Raw genomic sequence first — 22,049 nt, forward strand, 5'->3', positions numbered from 1 at the left:
TTTTATTTAAAACAACCTTTTATCCCCAATCCCCAAGGACAGACAGAATTTCTCCCTGTAGGCATTTAAACAACACAAAAACAGCTTTAAAATGTTTCTGTCTTCATTTGTTATTTACTTTTAATATACTTTCATGTTAAATACTGCAATCTGATTGGTTAAGACGCAGTTGATAATCCGTTCTATTACCTTCAGCGTTAGCAACACACTTGGCAACGAGTAACACAACGAATTGTTACATGCGCGTGAATTATGTGTGTACGGTTCGCCGTAGAATTAACTTCAGTTCTATATAAAAACAGTATACATTTCTCTAAAATTAAGACATTCAGTATAAGAAAATAAATAGTGCCAGTTTGGGAGGGTAACTGTTGAAATTGACACCCCTCTAAAACCATAGTTAACCTCCGCTTCGTGTCGGTTGACAATGGTTTTCTCGGGTAGTCAATTTCACCAGTTACCCTTCCAAACAGGCATTATTTATATACTGTTCCAATTTTTAACATTCAATCCATAGGAAATTTGAGCCACCATCTGGTATATATACCAAATTAATTAGGTCTTTCCATATTTCAGGTCAATAGTCAAGGTCATTTGGAAATCTGTTAATTAATGAGTTTTAAGATCTCTTGTCTTTAGTGTGCTAGAGAAAAACTTTATCATGGATGTAATAGGACATCTTAAGACATTTCAAAATATAGCCCCTTGGCTCCTTCCTTTAAATAATTACAGAGTTATTGCCCCTATTGTACAAACAGCTTGTTATCGCTACTCCTCTGAAACCATAAGAGATAAAAACTTGGTGGAACTTTTACCTATGTCTTCAGTACACTTAGAGGGTTCTTCAATCTATTCATACCGAAAGGATCTAATGCCCCCTTCTAGGGGATATTGCCCCTAAAAGTATTTACCTTTCCATAAAATCACTTCCAACTTTTTATTCTTTATAATAGAGACTTCGGACTACTTCAGATGGAAGCGTCTACCTTGGCCGAACAAAATGTCATAAAGGTCAAAGGTCAAGGTCATTTGGAAATATCTTTATTAATGAGTTTTTAGATCTCTTTTATTTAGGGTGGTAGAGAAAAACTTGTTCATGGATGTAGTAGGACATCATAAGACATTTCAAATTATAACCCTTTGACTCTTACCATGAAACAATTATAGAGTTAATGCCCCTATTGTACGAAAAGCTTGTTATCGCTACTCCTCATGAAACGTTAGAGATAGAGAATTGAAACTTTTACTAATGTATTCAGTAAACTTAGAGGGTCCTACTATATTCATACCAAAAGGGTCCAAAGTCCCTTTCTAGCAGTTATTGCCCCTAAAAGTTTCGACCATTCAATAAAAACACAAATTACATTTTTTTTAATCATTAATCATAGATTAATGATTAAATTAATCGGACCACTTGGTATTGAAGCGTATACCTTGTCAGATCAAAATGACACAAAGGTTAAAGGTCAAGGAATAAAACAATTTCACTTTCAAATAACTAGGTTAATGAACTACTTGTTCTGCTAGTGACCTCGAAATGCGTTTTGAAAAAAAAATTCAAATTTTGTCAAAATTGTCCACCATTTTCAAGGTTTTCTTTATTTTTTAATTATTAAAAATAATAAAACAATTTGTACGTTCGAAAATAATAAAATACGAATAGCTTTACTAATTTTATATTTGAATGAATCCTTTTAAGCTCATATTCTAGGTTTAATTTAGTTCGAATTTCCTCTATCAATTTCCTAAATTGTACATATTTTCGATCGAGTTTTTAAAGAAATGACTTATAGGAGCTCCAAACCATTGATTGCCTAAAACTGTTTTTATTGTTTGTATTATGTTGTCATTAACATTATATAAGGTCAATGATCAACATTTCGAGATATTTCATCTTGAATCGTTTTATGTATTTTAAAGATTTTTCCAATCGCGTGTCAGCCAGTGATATAAATTTATAGACGTCATGCCGTTGCAGACATGTGACGTAACGATAGAATAACCATGCTATGTTCAACAACATGGTGTGGGGTGATTAAATATCTGACAAAATTTATTTTGATAAATTCTTATTCTACACGTTCTTGAGTTGATATTTAAAAAAAAAAATAGCTCATTTAAAAGAGGGACGAATATTAAGGGAAGTGAACCAGGTCCTTTAATACATTTTCAACATATTGCTATATTGACCCAGCCCTAGAGCCTAAACCCTTGTTCTAGGCGTAATAAATTTCACAATTAAGGTTGAATACATGATGGAGATCATAACTATGCATTTAGTTTATAACAAATATATATGGAAGTAGAGAAGCAAACTTTATTTAATAAAAAAATTAATACATTTTTATATATAACCATATTCGCCCAACCCTAGACCCTGACCCCCTGACCCAGGGACCATGAATTTCACAATTTTGGTAGGAAGCTTCATCGACATTATAACCATGCATTCAGTTTGTTCCTCACATATGTGGGAGTTGAGAAGAATAATTTTAAGGGTCCGAGAGTGGTAGAGCCGTGATTTCACAATTAAGATTCCTCCTACCAATGAGATGCTTCACACCAAAAATGGTAACAAATGGCCTTGTAGTTTAAAAATGTAAAATAGTTAACGCACAACGCACGACGATGGACTAAGACCAATTGCAATATGTCACATGAGTGACTCAGGTGACCTAATAAAGCAATGTCATTCCCAAACTTACATTTGCTTACAATCTAAATAAAACTCCAATTCATCACATACATGCCATTACAATGTATCTGTTTTGTGAGAGTGGTAACTCTTTAATACTCTGCAGCTGGAAGTTACACAGTAAACAGGCATGATTGTCTGAAAACTCTTGAAGAGTTCCAATTCATTTTCTAAAGCCCTTATTGGTCGGAAATTATTATTGTGTAACGATGACCTCCTAGCAATATCTGTCAGATGCTGACAAGCGCAAAGAAAAGGGAGATGCTTTTATTAAGATTGATTGACAATCCTTTCTTCACTTTAAACTGTAACGGAAGACCTCCTCGTTGTTTGCAAAGAGCTTTGTTCTAGTTATTTGATGAATGAATTTGGTATAATTCATGTATAATAACATGTACGCTTAGATCTTAATCAATTGTCTTTGTATCCAACGATATCGGGCAATATTTGTATTCAGTTTTGTAACTTGTTTTGTGTTTTAAACAAGCATACACTCTAGACGTAAAAAATCATATTCTATTTTTAATCATCACTTTTATCAACACATTTGTCATGATATAAAAGTTGAAAATAATTTTGGAATCTTTTTTTTTAAGAATATATGAATAATTATTATATCATCAACACTTTGTCAAGAACACTTGACAACTTGAACCTGGTACCCGTTAACTTTAGACCGCAATCCAGAATTAAAGCTGGAAATATTCAAATCGGTCCAGAATTTTTGGAACCACCTAGACCGTAAAAAATGGAGGCACACAAGCTAATACACTTCATTGTGATACTCAAGCTTCATAAGGTTCATAAAGATTGAATCTGCATGAAGTTCTTGGACTTTTCTGATATACATGTAGCTGTACATTAGGTCAAAACATTTTCCTTAGGTTGATAGTGCATTTTCATACTCTGACTCAATCAGTGGCATCAGGTAAGACGCTTTTGAAGGTAAATGTGGAATCAAAATATGAGTTATAAGATTAGATCTGCAAGGACCGATTCTCTTGGACAGTTTCAGAGTACCAGAGTAACTGCTTATATATTTGGTATTTCAACAAACGTGAGCTAATGTTCGTAGTCTACAATTGAATTGCACCTGATAAGTAATTATTTTTGAAATAAATTCAAAACCTACTCTCATTTTAGATAAACGATTTAGATGAGAGTTTATACTTTTATCACTGACCGCTCCTCTAAATATCTAGCATTGCAGTAACTTGTAATTCATAGAACAGGGGCTCGTTTCTTTAAGGGGCGTACGCTCAGACCAAGTGCTAAGCCGGTGTAATACGGGACTAGTTCAAATATTTGCGTTTCATAAAAAGTGCATCTTTACGTCCGACTAAAGTAAGTAAGACAAACTATTACGTCCACTTACATGTAGACGTAAGATCGGACGTAAACATACATGTAAGTAAGGATATATATTATTAAACGACGATTGTATTTCATTTTATTTTTTAAATATATGAACAGTATACTCTATATAACCTACGATGCACAATCAGAAATTTAATTTGTGATCTGTTTTTAAGTCAAGATATATCATTGATACAGGATTCTTAACTACAACAATGATGATACATCAGAGCTTAACAATTTGCAATTCATACTGATTTGATAAATACTATTAATATTTTTTATAATACTTGAAACAGAATTGTCTTGAAAAAGTAACTTGCAATAATACATGGACATGTGTAATAATATAGTATATTGCTTTAAAATGCAAACATCGCAAAATGATTGAAAATGCATTAACTTTGTTTAAGAACCTCTAAAGTTCCTTTAAATGGAAATGCACAATGACAAAGAGTGACAAAGTTCAGAAAACTTGATGCAAACATTGAACTTACAATATGAAAGCTTGTAAATTTGCACCGACCCAGTAAATTCAAAATTTTCAATATGAAAAACATAATAAAGTTACTCATATTTTTTGTACTTCGTAATAACTGAACATCATATGTTGATAATTATATATTGAGCATATTACACATGTCATGTACTTCAGAAAACAAATGCTGAGTAAGAACCCGCTTTAAAAGAAAAAGAACAGTACTGTTATTTTACCATGGTGCATATTTTTGCAGTCTATTTATGTATAAATAGAAACAGTTCAGGTCAATAATTAAACGTTACACATTTGTTATACGGATATTGAATATAAGATTTACTTTTTTGTTTAATAAATCGTTGAAGGAAAAGGATTATTATTCAAAAATTTTAATATTGGTATAGTACATTGTAGTTATGTGTGCGTCTGTGTACATTCTGAAAAAAAAGAATTTATCAATTCTGAAATATTTTATGTAAAATAACTTTCCTATAGTATATTTTCAAATTGCTACAAACACCTTTATATAATAGAGTAATAGAAATGTTTTATGCATGTGCAGTGCTGCACTGTCAAGGACATATTCTAAAGCTATATAGTCTTAAATTTACGCCTCTAGTTACGCCGCTTTAACTCCTTCCTCTCGTACTCAAATTCACTCATCGAAAACCATTGTCAACCGACGCAAACAATAGTTTTCTCGGGTGACAATTTCAACTGTTACCCTCTAAAACAAACGCTATTTTTTATACTGACTGCCTTAATTTTAGAGAAATTTATACTGCTTTTATATAGAAAGAAGTGATTTTACGGCGAACTGTGCGCGCATAATTAACGCGCATGTAACAATTCGTGTATTACCCGTTACCAAGTGTGTTGCTTATGCTGAGGGTAATAGAACAGATTATCAGCTGCGTCTAGACCAATCAGGCCCCGAGGTTATAAAGCTTTTTTCATACTCGTACTCAAATTCGTACTCCGTAATCCGAGTATGTGCTAGACTGAGTTTTACTCTAAAGACCGAGGTTAAAAAAGTTTTTGAGTACTATCGCCGCTGAGCACTATTTGGAGTATGCTTAATAAGCCGTTGGAGAAAATTTTACGTCCCTGGACAAAGATAGAGCATGGTAACTCATGTAAATAGTCCTGACATGTAGGCACACTGTATATGTATTCGGATAATTTTTTTTATTAGCAAAATGTAACATATTATTTACATGTATATACATATGCCTTTTCTTATCTGCAAGCATGGAACTACATGTAGATGTGTATGCATCTATAATTTTTGAACTTTTGAGCAACACAGACGTTAAATCCAGTGTTTTCGGAAAACTTATCAACAAATTTTGAGTTTGTAAAATGTTTTTGAAAAAGAGAGTAGGGGGCGTAAATGTAAACTACTTTTAAAGAAACGAGGTAATTAACGATGTGTGGAATTCTCTCTCTCTCTCTCTCTCTCTCTCTCTCTTTCTCTCTCTCATAATTTCTTCTGTTATGGGTTTTATTTTTGGTTAAAGTGTTATAGTGAAATATTGTTGAAATTACATCAATAAGTCATTACAAGTAAATTAACGCATTTCATTGACACCAAATCTTATGAAATCTTGAAAGTTCTTCGACTTGCTTTAAATATTGAAGTGCATTGTACATTTTTACATATTTCTTTTTTTATACTCGTAAGCTGAAAGTTTTTTTTTCGAAATAAAACTTGTTGCCGCTTTTGATAAAAAAAAATCTAATATGGCATTGTTTGCAATGTACATATATTTGTGTTTTTTTTCATTATACAGTCTGTTCATGCATATTTGTTACAACAAACTCGCGGTATATCATTCAAATATCACAGCATAACAATAGAATAACATACCATATCATATAATCTCATACCATATCTTTTTATTCCCATTCGTCATAGCAAGCCTTGGAATACAAAGCATAAGATAAAATATAATTTTAACTCATTTTTTAAATGTTTATTTCTCGGAAGAATAGATGTTTTAATTGCAGATTTGTTTAAAGGTTGTCTTTTTTATATTATACTTTATAATGTTTCAGATACCGTGGATAGAGAAAACGATTTAGTTGGAGGTAATATCACTTTTAAATTAAATATATTAAAGATATCAATTAAATATTGACTACTTTTGACTACTTTTGACATCATGTTATGCTGTGATATTTGAATGATATACCGCGAGTTTGTTGTAACAAATATGCATGAACAGACTGTATATATAATGAAAAAAAAAATACAAATATATGCACATTGCAAACAATGCCATTTTTATTTTTTATCAAAAGCGGCAACAAGTTTAAAAAAAAAAACAAAAAAAAAAAACTCTCAGCTTACGAGTATAAAAAAAGAAATGAGCAAAATGTACAATGCACTTCAATATTAATAGCAAGTCGAAGAACTTTCAAGCTTTTATAAAATTTAATGTCAATGAAATGCGTTAATTTACGTGTAATGAATGATTGATGTAAATTCAACAATATTTCACTTATTATTTAACAATAAAATACTACACTTTGTAAGATTAAAACAAAAATACTTTTCTTGAAGTAGCTAAAACGCAACATATATCTTATGCATGATCATGTACGTATTTTTCGTCATTTTCAAAGTCAAAGTTACTTTCTATTCTTCAAATAAAAATCGCTTAATAAATGCTTTTAAAACATGTTTAACACTAAGTTGAAATTAATTTACCTTTTACATGTACAAAATGTACCTGCATATGCTCCTCGTCAACAGTTTCTGAAAAAGTTTTCAATTTCTTTAATCAAACGTTGACTGAATCTATTTATAATTATGTGTAATACCTTTGCAACTTGTTTTGTCTTATACCCGATCTTTTTTTTTTATTATTTCGTTTCGATCTTATGTTCTGTCTCATATTATTCAGGTGATGCAACACACATTATTACAGTCATGTAAAAAAAGGAATTGACATATTTACCTTGAACATTACTTCTTCTATCAGTATTATCTGAAATTGTTTAAATTATAACTTCGATGAAAATTGCAAGATATTTATTACTTTGCTGAACTTCAACTGCATTTTCAGTGACTATTTCCATATAAAAGAAGAGTAACAATTTCATCAATTGCAGATTGGATTGTGTTGGCTTATACAAATTACACAGATGGAATTTTAATATCCTGCTCTGTTCCTCAAATATTTCATCAGAAACACAGATCTGTCTGATTCGGTCGTTAGTCCTTTGGGAATTCCTCTAAAAGTATTGGAAGGGGTGGCAACTTAATGGCTTGAGATAGAGGTGAGAGTTAGTGGGTTTCGTATGGAGACTGAATTTTATATCCTAATCTTCCAGATTTGATGTAGTATCCAAAAATACATTTTTGGAACTAGATGTGTCAACTGTGAATTTTATTGAATCATGGAAGGAGTTTGCAAAGGTGAATTCGTGAGCTTGTTTCGAAGAATTTCGATTTTTTACATCTCATATTTCCATTTTTAACCGTACATAAGTGATCGAATTCCATTTATTCTAAATTTCAATGAAACAGAGAGGAATGCGTATAGTATTTTCATTTGAATGAAAACTTGCGGAATAATTGTTAAATTTTGATTTTAATTGAGGAATGGGTAAACTTGACCGCGTTTAATCAACGTGTTTCTCTTGCTTGAAGCTTATACACATGTAAAATTATAATTGTACATTGTAATTTTGTGCCAAGAAACGAGGGATGCTTGATAAAGACAAATTACAAAACCATGCACGTCTAGCTCGACTGTTCAAAGGATTAACGTCACAAGAGATAATATTTAAAAAAAAATAAGCGCTGACATCACATAGGAATGTATATAGTTGTCAATATTTGTCAATAAAAATTCTTAAAGTCACATTGTTTTTACAACTATTCGTTGTTGCGTTTTGTTGCCGAATCAATGCCTAGAAGTAGAAAAGAAGATTTTATGAGAAGTGACGCATAAACACTATATGACCTTAAGTGTCCTACACTTTCAGTGGAGCTCGTAACCCGTATCCAGTAAAGGACATTATGTGGTATTATGCATCCCCAATTCAATTAAAGTTCTATCTAAAAAGAGAGTTTTATAGATATGGCTCAATGAAGTTGATATTATATTAAAAACAAATAAGGATAAAATTACCATCACAATGTCGTCTTAATATATAAATGACGTTTTAACGATAGCCTTACTTTGATAAATTGATGATTTGGAGACGTTTTTATTACTGAGAAACACCAAATGCATGCTTGTTCCAATACCATTTTAAACTAGGATATGTATTATTATATGAACAAAAAGACATGTAAGAAAAGGAATTTCAATTGAGAAGACCAGGCTCGCGATCCCAAGGCAAAGTATGGAAATATTTTCATTTCTCTGCAAAAATGCAGTAAAAAGCACCACTAAGCCATGTCTTAAATAAACAACTATATAATGAAGATTCCAGTAGAGGACTTCCTGGTAAACATAATTATTAGTCATTATTTATACAGATGTGTGAGAATAGAGAAGAAAATTTGTACAAAGTATATTCATTAACACTATATTACTATATTGCCATATTGCCCCCCCCCCCCTCATTACCTGAACCCCTGTCCCAGGGGCCATGAGTTTCACAATTTAGTGAGAAGAGTTAGTTGACATCATGATCGTGTATTCAGTTTTTTGCCCACATGTGTGGGAGTAGAGAAGAATATTTTTAAGATTTAATACATTTTTACTATATGGCTATATCGGCCCCACTCTAGAGCCTGAATCCTTAACCTATGGGTCATGAATTTCACAATTTTAGTAAAGAGCCTCGTGGACATCATAATCATGAATTTAGTTTTTAACAATTATATATGGGAGTAGAGAAGAAAATTTTCTAAGATTTAATACATTTTTACTATATAGCCATATTGGCCCCACCCTAGAGCCTGAACCCCTGACCCAGGGGTCATGAATTTCAAAATGTTGGTAGAGGGCCTCATGAACATCATCATCATGCATTTAGTTTTTAACAAATGTATATGGGAGTAGATAAGAAGATTTTCTAAGAGTTAATACATTTTTACTATATAGCCATATTGGCCCCACCCTAGAGCCTGAACCCCTGACCCAGGGGTCATGAATTTCACAATTTTTGGTAGAGGGGCTCATGAACATCATCATCATGCATTTAGTTTTTAACAAATAAATTTGGGAGTAGTAAAGAAGATTTTCTAAGATTTAATACATTTTTACTATATAGCCATATTGGCCCTACCTTAAAGCCTGAACCCTGACCCAAGGGTCATGAATTTCACAATTTAGGTAGAGGGCTTCATGGGCATCATAACCAAGCATTCAGTTTTTAACAAATATCTGTGGGAGTAGAGAAGAAGATTTTCAAAGATTTAATACATTTTAACTTTATGGCCATATTGGCCCCACCCTAGAGCTTGAACCCCTGATACAGGGGTCATGAATTTCACAATTTTGGTAGAGGGCCTCATGAACATCATCATCATGCATTTAGTTTTTAACAAATATATATGGAAGTAGAGAAGAAGATTTTCTAAGATTTAATGCATTTTTAATATATAATCATATTGACCCTACCCTAGAGCCTGAACCCCTGAATCAGGGGTCATGAATTTCACAATCATATAGAGGGCTTTATGGACATCATAATCATGCATTTAGTTTTTTAACAAATATATATGGGAGTAGAGAAGAAGATTTTCTAAAATTTAATACATTTTTACTATATGGCCATATTGGCCCCATCCTAGAGCCAGAACCCCTGACCCAAGGACCATTAATTTCACAATTTAGGTAAAGGGCTTCATGGACATCATAACTATGCAACCAGTGTTTTCCTCTCATGAAGAAGATTTTTTTTTAAATTTGGCTTTTTTTTCTTTTTTACATATTTGGTCCCACATGTGGCACCCGGGGGTAGTAGAGCCGTGCATTTCACAATTCAAATTCCTCTAACCATAGAGATACCTCACACCAAAAATGGTAACAATCAGCCTTGTAGTTTTAAAGAAGGAGTTAAAAATGTAAATTGTTAACGCACGACGCACATCGCACGACGCACGACGACGGACGAAAACGGATAGCAATAGGTCACCTGAGTTTACTAAGGTGACGTAAAAAATAAATAATGGAACACTCGTTGGAGAAAATTATCTGATATGAGAAAAAAACTAAACTTAAAGACAAGTCTGAAATAAATATTTAAAAAAAAACTAAAATTATCTGAGAAATTTCATATTTCAGAAAATTTCAGCGTTGGTGGCGCCGAGGCCCGGCTTACAGTAATTGAGTAAAAAAAATTAATCTACCTTTGTTTTCAATTTCTTTTATAATGGTTTTACCTGAAAAAAAATGCAATATAAGTAAAGGTTTGCAATCACATATAAATAATTTTGATTATTTATCGATGAAGCATTAACCTCACTTTAATATACATGTAGATACAAGATCAATGTTTATATCACATAATAATTCACTTTAATTATTCATTATGCGTTCTGTAGTTTAAAAATACATGTAAGAAGACGCAATTATCTTATCAGTCAAGAAAGTCATGACATTTTTAGTAGCTTGAGTACCATTTTACAACAACAATGTTTTATATAATACTTCATTATTAGCTTTGCATGAAATATTTGAATCTGGAATGGGTTTTTATTTTTACCTTTTTATTCTTATCCAAGACTTTAATGTGTGTGGCATTTTATCAAATCATAAGATATGACGTGACATTAGTTTAATTTTCTTTTAGCCAAAAAAAAGATGCATTCCAAACAGCACATGTTATTTTTATAGAAATGCTTTACATTTTACCAAAATAGTAATGTGCAAACCTTAACTGTGACAATATTTTAAAAAAGGATCATGAACTGTCATGAAACTTTCATTTAAAACCATTACTCAATCAATAATAAGAAAGTTTCGTATCCTATCAACTGTGAATTCTTTGTTACTCACCAAAATATTGTAATCGATGCGCACACATACTAAAAAAACAATTAGGGAGGGTGGTCACCTCTCCCAATTTAACTGTCCAGTTTAACGCATACATCCTTTATTCATAAAAAAAAACTTGGAGCACAACATGTTCCTTGTTTACAAATAATGTTCAAGGTTTACAATCTATCGTATCTATTATACAAATTTTAGAAATGCTAGTGTAAGCGTAATAATGTACATTTTTAAAACCAAAGTTGACACATCCAAAGTATCTGCCCGATGGTTAAATCGTCTTCACTTTCTTCTATGGTAAAAATTATAACATAGTCAAACTGTGTTCCTGGGCACCCTGTTGTGGAAAATCAACTATTTCGATAAAACTAAAATCGCATCAGATTGTTCCTTTTTATTTATTACAGACCTTGAAACGTACTACTATACCATAAAAGCGTGCGACTATCGTGCGAGAAAAGTTTCTTATAAACCGTTTAGCGTTTCGTGTAAACCGTTTAGCGTTTCGGGCAAAGAGTGCAGCGTTTCGGACAAAGCGTGTAAATCGTTTGAGCAAAGCGTGCGAAAACCGTGTGAAACGTTCATTAGAGTTCATTCGGAACTCTCTGACAATTTAATTGTTTGAAAATGACGCTAGTGTTTTACATTACTTTGCACTGTTTGTGATTGGCAAAACTCTTTCATAGGAATTCTCATGAAAAAAAAAAATTGAGAAGAAATGATATACTTCTTACAAAATTTTAACACAAAATAAAGGTACATATATTAAAGAAGACTATTACAGAGTATATGTATAACGTTTTATACGATTTCTCTATACTGGTACAAAATTAAAATTCGCCATTATAAAATTTTAAATACAGTTAGTAAATCATGATTTCTATAGCAACAAACCTAAATCAACCTTTTACTTACGTGATCATGTCATGATGTATGAAAGCATGTATTCTTTTTTTTTAATTTACATTGATATCTCTTACTGACTATTCGGCTGTGTACAACCAGCACACACAACCTTGGACATCGGGTAAGACCCGCACCTGGCTAAACCTGTCAATCAAATTCTGTATATTTGTTTTCATTGGATAGTCACGCGACTCTTTTTTGTCAATAGCCAATAGAAATTTAATGACTTCAAAGTAGTCGTAATCAGTATTTGATGGTGCACACAATTTAAATGATAGAAAATTTAACAAATTGACCAAAATTGAATATAATCATAGAAATAAAATATGCTGTTCATTGCTATAAAATGCGGGAAGTACATTCTCTGGAATCCCGATTAAAAATAGTTATAAGTAATTATTTTTAATATTTAAACACTGTTAAAGGACAACAACAAGTCTTAGTAGTAATTAACACATAGGGATTTGCCTATAATGTACATATGCAATTAATTATTATGGGAATCTATATGCATGGTTCTTAATCCAAATATATTGTGCTAGAAACACTGAACACCGTTAGACAAGGCGCCAGTTATGTATATATACGAATATTGAGTCAAAAATTCAAACAATTTTTATTTTTTGTTTTTCCAATAAAATGTTGAATTACTTTTAGAAAAAATCCGATAGTAATGACATCTTTCTTTTTTGTTTAAGCGATTGATTTTTTCTGTTGCTTTATGTACGGAACATATTCATTTACGAGAATGATACGGCATAAGAAAAAAATCGGTTGTTGGTATAACATTTTTTTTCTAACACATGTGACTAATTTGATTTTAAATTACTTTCAATATTATCAATGTAAATAATTACAGGTTTTTTTACTGTTAGTATTTTACATCGTATTCTCTGAAACCAATAAAAATACTAATGCGAGAAGAAAAAAAATTCTGCGGAATACTGACTTCAGTTTGTAATCATACGGATTTTTTTGGTATCAATTAATTACTAATTTTAATACTTATGTACACACATGTTTCTAATATCAGTATTTGTATTATTTCGTGGTTTTTTTAAAATTAATTCTTACTAACAGAATCAGAGGAAAAATCAGAGAGGACCCGAAGGAAACAAAAATCGATCATGATAAAAGCGTGTGAAAGGCGAGCAAATCGTTTCGTGCGAGAATCGTTTCTTGTAAACCGTTCAGCGTTTCGTATGAAACGTTTAGAGAGCGTGTAGCGAGCGTGTGGTGTAGTAGTACGTTTCAGGGTCTGTAAAGTTATTGTAATAACCAAAAATGTCCCATCCAAGGTATCTGTTATGAACACGTTCTACACTTTCTGCTATAACTTTAATTAGTCAAGCCGCATTCTTGGTTACCCCGTTCTGAAAAGTTCTATTCCATTCTTTCTCCAGTGGTGGCGCTTTTCTAGCTTATCTCTTTCAAAACTAAAATCGTGCATACAAGAAACGCATTGTCTTATTTCATTTATTCAGCATTTATCAGATCATAACTTCAATGAATAATCAAACTAAGTATAAATATAAATATATATATTCACTGTTTGCATAAACAATTATATTATTTCATTGCAAGTATGTATTTTAATGCTAGTTCTCAATGACTTGGTTCCGCCTAAGCGTGTCTACCACCTTACTCTCATTTTTGCTATTTGGATCTGGTTTGTCGAAAAGATAATCAACTTTACATTATTTACCTATCAGGCAATATTCAGCTATAGCTTACGGACATCTTATAACACTTGCTGAAATTCCAAATGTGTAAGCAGATACGCTGAGGCAAGCATTTTTTTAATTATTGTTTATTTTAAAAAGTCTTAATTCATAAGAATAGATTTCCGATGCTTCTACGGTTTTTAAATACCAATCAAATCAACGCTACAATCATTTTGCAATGTGGCTATTATGAATAAACATGCTTTTACTTACGCAATCACGAATACGATATACTTTGAGATTTTGTTTCGTAAAACGTTAAACAAGAGTTGTCAGTTGGTACATGCATTAAAAGGTAGTAATTGCAGTATTGTGTGCTACTGTGTAAAATCATCGCAGTGCTGATCATATGGCAGACTTTCATAGTTAAAGGAATGTATAAGACGCCCAAGGCAAAGCAAGCGTACAAATTAACAACAAAGCCACAATTTTAATATAATCAGTTTGAGGTAATCCACTTGAAAATGTTTTGAAATTTAGTAGAGATGGTTTAATTTCAAAAATGATTTTCATATCCTAATAGTAAACAAACGTCCTCTTCTTTTAGAAGAATGTATTTTTTTTAAAATAATATTTATTGTCAGAATTTATACCTTATTATTTTTTAGAAATTCTGAAAAACTAGGTACGGTAAACATAAAAATTGATCCGGTTTTCAAAGTTGATAATTTTCAAATAAAATATCTGAAAAATGTGCCAGTTTCAAAAGTATGAATACCTGTTAATGTTTCATATTATATCTATCCATTACTGCAACGAATTGTGTACATCAAATTTTATAACGGCTTGTTGCAATTTGTATGAACATATTTGCAATTATGAGAAAACACCTTTCAAAATATAATAAATTAATGCTTAATAATACATGATTATTTAATATGAAATGTCAAAGAACTATATATGATAAGAGTTAAATTTGGCCCCCATAATTCGCTATTTTTTAAGTGCTTCGGGTAAAATAAAATGATCACTAAATTTTTAGAAGAGTTGATATAAAATATATTTTTCATCTATTTATTTGATTTATTTGCACTCACTGGCAGTATATGACGTCAGAAGTGACGCCATTTCTATAATTCAATCAAAATCAGCCAAAAATTGACATTTTTCTTATCTATTTACGAATGGGAAATATAGAGCGCAAATTTGAACAAGGAAAATTTTGTTTTCACTAATCAGTCTTGGTTAGATAGATCTCTGATTAAAATATTCTATTTGTTCAAGAATGCGCTTTATGTTTCCGGAAGGAAAAACTGCTTGAAAACAAGCTGTTTTATGCTAAAAATGCAAAAATGGCGGGAAAAGGTTGTCTTTTTAATGTCATATTTCTAAATTGTGGGCGCTTGAACCAAAATGAATATTATGTAAACACATCACATACATATCTGTACTAAGAAAACAAAGAATGATAGCAAAATGATGATGTTCATTTTAGGGGGCCATTTTAGGCCCTTATCATATATAGTCCTTTAATAATGAAAAAATCAGGTATCATTTGTGGAGTTGGTCACGTGATGAAATCTCATAAATTCATAATACACAAAAGTAGCTGTGTATACACGTACATTAAAATAACATCAAAGAATAAGCTAAATATCAGTAAAGATATTTTCTAGAGAAATTGTTGTAAAAAGAAATGCAAAACCTAAAATTAAAATATGCATGTTCTTACGGTATAGATTGTATATATTTGATAGTACTGTAGAAATAAATTTTAACGCATTAGTTAATAAAATGGTGTATTATCAAGATTCTTTTACATAAATCATATGTCCTAAGTATAGACGAAGAATGAAATTTAAGGGATTTTTTTTTTTTAATTTCGCACAATCTGAAGCCTTACAATGCATTATGATGCATCAAATACCGTATATCTAATAATGTTCGCGGTGACCCAATTTTTGCTTTTTCGTGATCACTTTAAAATCGCAGATAATTAAGAAATTATATCATGTATTATTTTCTATAGGAGACTTTTTAAACCGCAAAAAATGACTGACGAAGATTAAAAATGTAACAGATTTCTTTATTTTTTTGCAAAATTTGTGACATGCGAAAAAAAATAACAGTCATATGTTTCTATTTTATTTTGAGAGAGAGAGAGAGAGAGAGAGAGAGAGAGAGAGAGAGAGAGAGAGAGAGAGAGAGAGAGAGAGAGAGAGAGAGATATTTCCTTTAGTTACAATTGGGAAAAAATATCTAACTCTTTTGACACAGGTCGATCGATCTGTACATTAAAATGCTTAAACTTAAGTTTTCGTTTTGAAAATAAAAATTGGATCCGTCTTGTTACAATCGTAAACCAACTTACATTATAGACTAAGTCATGACATAATAGGAAATATAGTGAACGCGTAAAATATATGCAGGTAGGGATATGATTTTTATGTTGATGAATTTGATAACTTCAACACTGATTTAGATGTTTCTAATAACTAATTATTTCTATTAAAATCATGATTTGAAACATATAGACCTACAAAACTATATAGTGTCTAGCATGTGACATCTGAATTGAAAATAAAACTTAATTGTGCTTGTAATTAATATACCAGTACATACTCTCCCCCCTCCTCTCTCTCCTTCTCTCTCTATGTGATATTAAAAATGATTTTGTAACAATATAAATGTCATCAAAGGTAATTATCAAAGACTTTAAGAAATGTTGGGGTTTTAAAAGAAAATTCCTCTTAAAATAACCATTAAACAATATTTTTGTCACTACACAACACTAATAAACATTTTATCTGCAATATACGGCAAATTATTGTAAGTAGATTTAATATCCCAATATCTCTAAAGATTTATTTATTTTCTTCAATTTAAATCTTATTTCAGCATAAAGGTTGAATTTTACATTGAAATATCTATTTGACCATTTTCATAATAAAGAAATTTTTTTTATATCATAGCTAATTGTTTAAACTATCCGTTTAGTGCTCATTTTGAAAATACAAAATAACAAAAAAAAAACAAATATAAGGGGCCGCAGGCCTGTACATTTTTTTCTATTTTGATAAGCAGTCTAAAATTGTGCTATTCTAAAATGTTGTATGTACTCGAATGAGACGCTATCAAAATATCAGATCAAATATTTCCAAAACACATAATTATTTCACAAAATCTGTAAACAACATCCGGTTTCGGAGTTTTCAATTATCAATCGCGCCTGACACTGGATGAAAAATCAAGTTTCAGCAAAACTGAAACTATATGGAAACCTTGCTGAAACTTGAAGTTGAAGTTTCATGTATAGTTTCCGCAATGCGGAAACCATTATATCGATTCAGCAAGTATCCGTTAAGTTTTAGTCAGTAGAAACTTTAGTCTAAGATTCCTGATGGTTTCCGCAATGCGGAAACTAAATTTGAATCATGTGAAAAGTTGTGTAAATTATTATGGAAATATCAATCAGTTTCAGAACATTTCCGCTAGGTTTCAGTATGCTGAAACTTGAAGTTAAGATTCCAAATGGTTTACGCATTGTTGAAACTATTACTAAAATTGATATGAGTTTAATAGTGATATCATTTATTTTCAACAGGTTTAAGTTTAATTCTAGCCTAATGATAATGAATCCGTACATACTAAAATGTATAGTAAGGTTTCAGCGTGACTGAAACTATATGTATACATGTAACTATCTTCAAATGTGGCAAATAAGGCGATTAAGAACCTTACTAAGTAATTAATTGAATTTGAAAAGAAAAACTGATGTCTGATCTTGTTTAATGCATATGATGAAATCATTAATCTTAGGTACTCGGGCACGTGTATACATGTGTATACATTCTTTGTCCAGGTGACCTCCTCTGTGATTCTGTGTGGATTGCAGGGTTTTTTCTGTCAGGAGTGAACAAAAGACTGTTACATAACATATACACAGTACGAAGCGTGAGTTTATAACTGGAGCCCAGGGGGAATTTTTTTTCAATTTGTGTGTACCTGAGTTAGTAAAACTGATAAGTAAATTATAATTATTTAGTAAAATAAATTAATATACCTATTTTGTAAGACTCCTTCCTAAATCATTTAGTTATCATTTGAATGAACCTTGAGGTATAGTAATTAATTAAACAAACAAATTAAGGTAAAGTCGTTGTAAATTTTTACAAATCGTACCAAATATTCGTACAACCTGAAGTTTAGAGCTAATTCATTTCTTTTTTAATACCACGCCAACACATGTACACAGGAATTTTTTTTTAAAAATTTTACAGTTGATAATAACAAGTAAAACCCACTTGGAGTTTGAGTCTAATATAATAATTGTTTAATTATGTACATGCATTTCAGACTTTACTACATGTATGACTGTATCATGATTCACTGGCGTCGGAAGCAAATCGAAAGTGGGAGGGGGGGGGGCTAGACTAATCCTCAGAAATATTGAGGTAAACCCCTAAAAAACCCTAATTCCCAAAATCATGTAAATCCTAATCCGTGGGGGGGGGGGGGGGTATACCTATACTATATACGTCCGAAAATGAATTTCCCTACCCAAATTTTTTTCCCCAAAATCATGAAATTCCTAATCCGTGTCGGGGGGGGGGGGGGGGGGGGGGGGGGGGGCGCTAGTATGCCTATTACTCCAACTTCTCAATCTTTCAAGGTAATTTAAGGAACAATTACATTTCTGGCGAGAAAAAGTGGGGGGGGGGGGCTATATGCCTATTGGTTAAGTCTAACTTTGCACTAAGCCCCCCCCCCCCCCACCCCCCACCCCCCCGGTTCGACGCCTATGTGATTCGTGCATTTCTATACTTTGCATTTACTTTCTGTACTGTAAACACAGATATTGATACATGTTTATGAAACATGCACATGTTTCTGTTATAAGATATAATAAGCATTATTTATAATTTTACTGAAGTTATACGTTATATTACAAAATCAGTTTAAAATCCAGCACTAGCCATGTGATTTTAATCCCATTTTTAAAATTTGATTATACATTCGTATACATTTGATGTAGAAAGTATACCAAATAGTTAAAATTATATTTTGTTTATATATCAGTCAGACGTGTACGTCTTACTTTCCGGCTTGTTTAACGCGTTTGTATTTTAATTTCATAAGTAATCTTAACGTACTGTTCATCGCATGACCAATCAGTGCACATGTGTAACTGTAAAATAATTGCCATCAATTCATCGTAGTTGTAAATTCACCGTACGGGTGAATGCTGTTAACCGGACCCCGTTAAATGCGATCGGCATCAAATTATATTTGTGATTTCTATGTGTTCATGCAGAACCTGCTCTGTGATGAACATAATATTTTCACACCTCTATATTTTGAATAAGAATATGACCGTGCTTAGAATCGTGGTGAAAATTGGACAAGTCAAGACTAACTTGTCAGTAAACTATATATGGCTCTATCATATTTAGTTTGGCAAAATCATCAGTACATGTAAATAAAATATAGTCAAAGACAAAACCTGATACATATGTCTCATTAAAACTTGTTTAATTTCATTAGACATTTGTAAACAAACGGTCGGCCATTTTTTTGGTTAATCACTTGTTACAAATACAATTGTAACAAACACACGCCAATACTTTGTCGTATTTAACCAGGAAATACTGACTCCGACATTTCCTATTTAAAATAAATATACATTTTAAAAACTATACTATTCGGTAAAAAATGATAATTTTGATTAAACAATATTCATTTTAAACTATCCCAAGATGCACTTTTCCAAGATTTAGCGGGTTCTGATTGGTCAGTATTGGCGCACTTTATGATTCCGAGCGAAGGTTAAAATGGACAAGAAGGTGCTGTTGTAAAATGGAGAAATGAGAAGCATTAATAGCCTCTACAACAAGGAGATAATGCAGGAACGAAGAACTCATGTCAAGGTAACTTAATTCACAATATAGATACTCCCAATAACATTTTTGTTACATATTCGCCCTAGCACTATAACACATGGATCACAACAGAGGCTGCCATCTTGGAACTACTTTATTATTATGTATAAATGCGCATGACATAAACAACATATAGAACCGAGCATGTAAACATTCCGGATATAACATCTTATCCCTCCTTAAGAATGATGTACATACATGTTTCATTATACAATATTACTTATGCTAACTGTCAGATATTGTTGGTTGTCTGTGTTTATTGTTATTGCATAGCAAGTTCTCAAGAATTTTCCTTTTTATATATATAAACAAAGGTTTACTATAATCCACATGCATTTCGACCTTAGCATGTAAATAAAGATACATACAAAATACAAACATTCTTGACTAGGATTAATTGCAATGAAACCTCTTGGTTCCTGTAAGTTGCACAGGGGATTATTATGCCCCAAAACACAGTACAACTGAAAACTTAAACTAGATAACAAATTGGTTGGGGTTTCGCAGAGTTACTTGGAGTATACATAATCTTCCAGGATTTTTGGTTGACGGGTACGTAACGGGTAACGTCTCTCGGACTGGATGGGTGCTGTTTATTTCAGCGGTGTAGACAGACTAGACTCCATGTTTTTCGCAATAGTAGGTTTAACCAACGGAGTTGATCTCCTCGCACTGTCCGATAAAACCGACGGTAAAGATCTGCTGTTCGGCGTCTTTAACTTCTCTGCCCAATTGTCCATTGAAACTGAACTTGAAACACTCGGCTCAGGTATCTCGACATCTGGTAACATGATTGGAATCTGTGATGTTACAATCTGATCTGCATGCCTCCTCCACTGTGGAGGGTCCACTTGCACACGATAGGAAACAGGTCCAGTTCTTTGAGCAATCATTCCCGGAATCCATTTATCCTTCCCACGATAATCACGCATCATTACCGACTGTCCTGGTTCAAATTCTCTCTTCTGTGTAGTTCTCTGTAAACACATTTCTTCTTGCTTCTGCTTGACATGTAACTCTGTGTTTGGCCTCAAAAGATCCATTTTCGTTCTCAACTCCCTCCCCATCATGAGCTTTGCTGGTGTTTCATTTGTTGTTGCATGTGCAGTATTTCTATACGCCAACAAGAAATTTGCCAGTTTTCTTTCAATGCTCCCTGCATCATTCTTACTGCATTTCATGGCTTGCTTGAAAGTTTGGACAAAACGCTCTGCAAGTCCATTACTAGATGGGTGGTACGGTGATGTCTTGATGTGCTTTATGCCGTTAGCATTCAAGAACTCTTCAAATTCTCTTGAGGTAAATTGTGGGCCATTGTCACTCACAATTGTTACTGGAAGTCCATTTCTGGAGAAAACGGTTCTCAGAACATCAATAGTACGGATTGATGTGGTTCTGCTCATTTTCACCACCTCTGGCCACTTTGAATTTGAATCCACCATTATAAGAAACATATATCCTAAAAACGGTCCTGCAAAATCTATGTGAATTCGCTCCTATGGCTTGGTTGGCCACTCCCAAGCATTCAATGGTGCTCCCTTAGGCGAATTCTGGTTTTGTTGACATCCATTACATCTTTTGGCGATAGTTTCAATGTCCTGGTCAATTCCTGGCCACCAACAGAAACTCCTAGCAAGTGTTTTCATTTTGACCACTCCTAGATGTCCTTCATGTATCTGTGAAATCACCAAGTTGCGGAGTTTGGTAGGTATAATGACTCTTACTCCCCACATGATACAGCCATGATGAATAGATAGTTCACTTTGTCGTGAGTAGTATGGTGCTAACTCTCCATCTTTGTCAGTAGAAGTCCAATCACTGTTAATGCACGACATGACACGACCTAGAACTAAGTCTTTACGAGTTTCGTTTTGAATGTTTTTGCTTGAAACTGGTAGAGTTTCAATCTGTCCAAGATAAAAAGCGTCCACCATATCTATGGTTACATCAGACTCTGTGCTTTTCAGTGGTAAGCGTGACATGGAATCTGCATTCGCATGCTTAGAAGTTTTACGGAATCCAATTTCGTAGTCATAAGCAGACAAGAAGAGA

General features: G+C 32.4%; 1 protein-coding gene across 1 annotated transcript in view; it reads right to left on the minus strand.

Annotated features, from left to right (window-relative positions):
* LOC136271902 (uncharacterized) overlaps nt 1-22,049 on the minus strand; it is a 205,086-nt gene that overhangs the window by 149,961 nt on the left and 33,076 nt on the right. The window contains exons 12-14 of the mRNA XM_066072479.1: nt 10,846-10,878; nt 7,493-7,522; nt 7,243-7,290 (exon numbers count right to left, since the gene is read on the minus strand). Of these exons, the coding sequence (XP_065928551.1) occupies nt 7,243-7,290; nt 7,493-7,522; nt 10,846-10,878 (111 nt within the window). The remainder of the gene's footprint in view (nt 1-7,242; nt 7,291-7,492; nt 7,523-10,845; nt 10,879-22,049) is intronic.

This window comes from Magallana gigas, chromosome 9 (genome assembly GCF_963853765.1).
Source record: "Magallana gigas chromosome 9, xbMagGiga1.1, whole genome shotgun sequence".
Classification (NCBI taxonomy): Eukaryota; Metazoa; Mollusca; class Bivalvia; order Ostreida; family Ostreidae; genus Magallana; species Magallana gigas.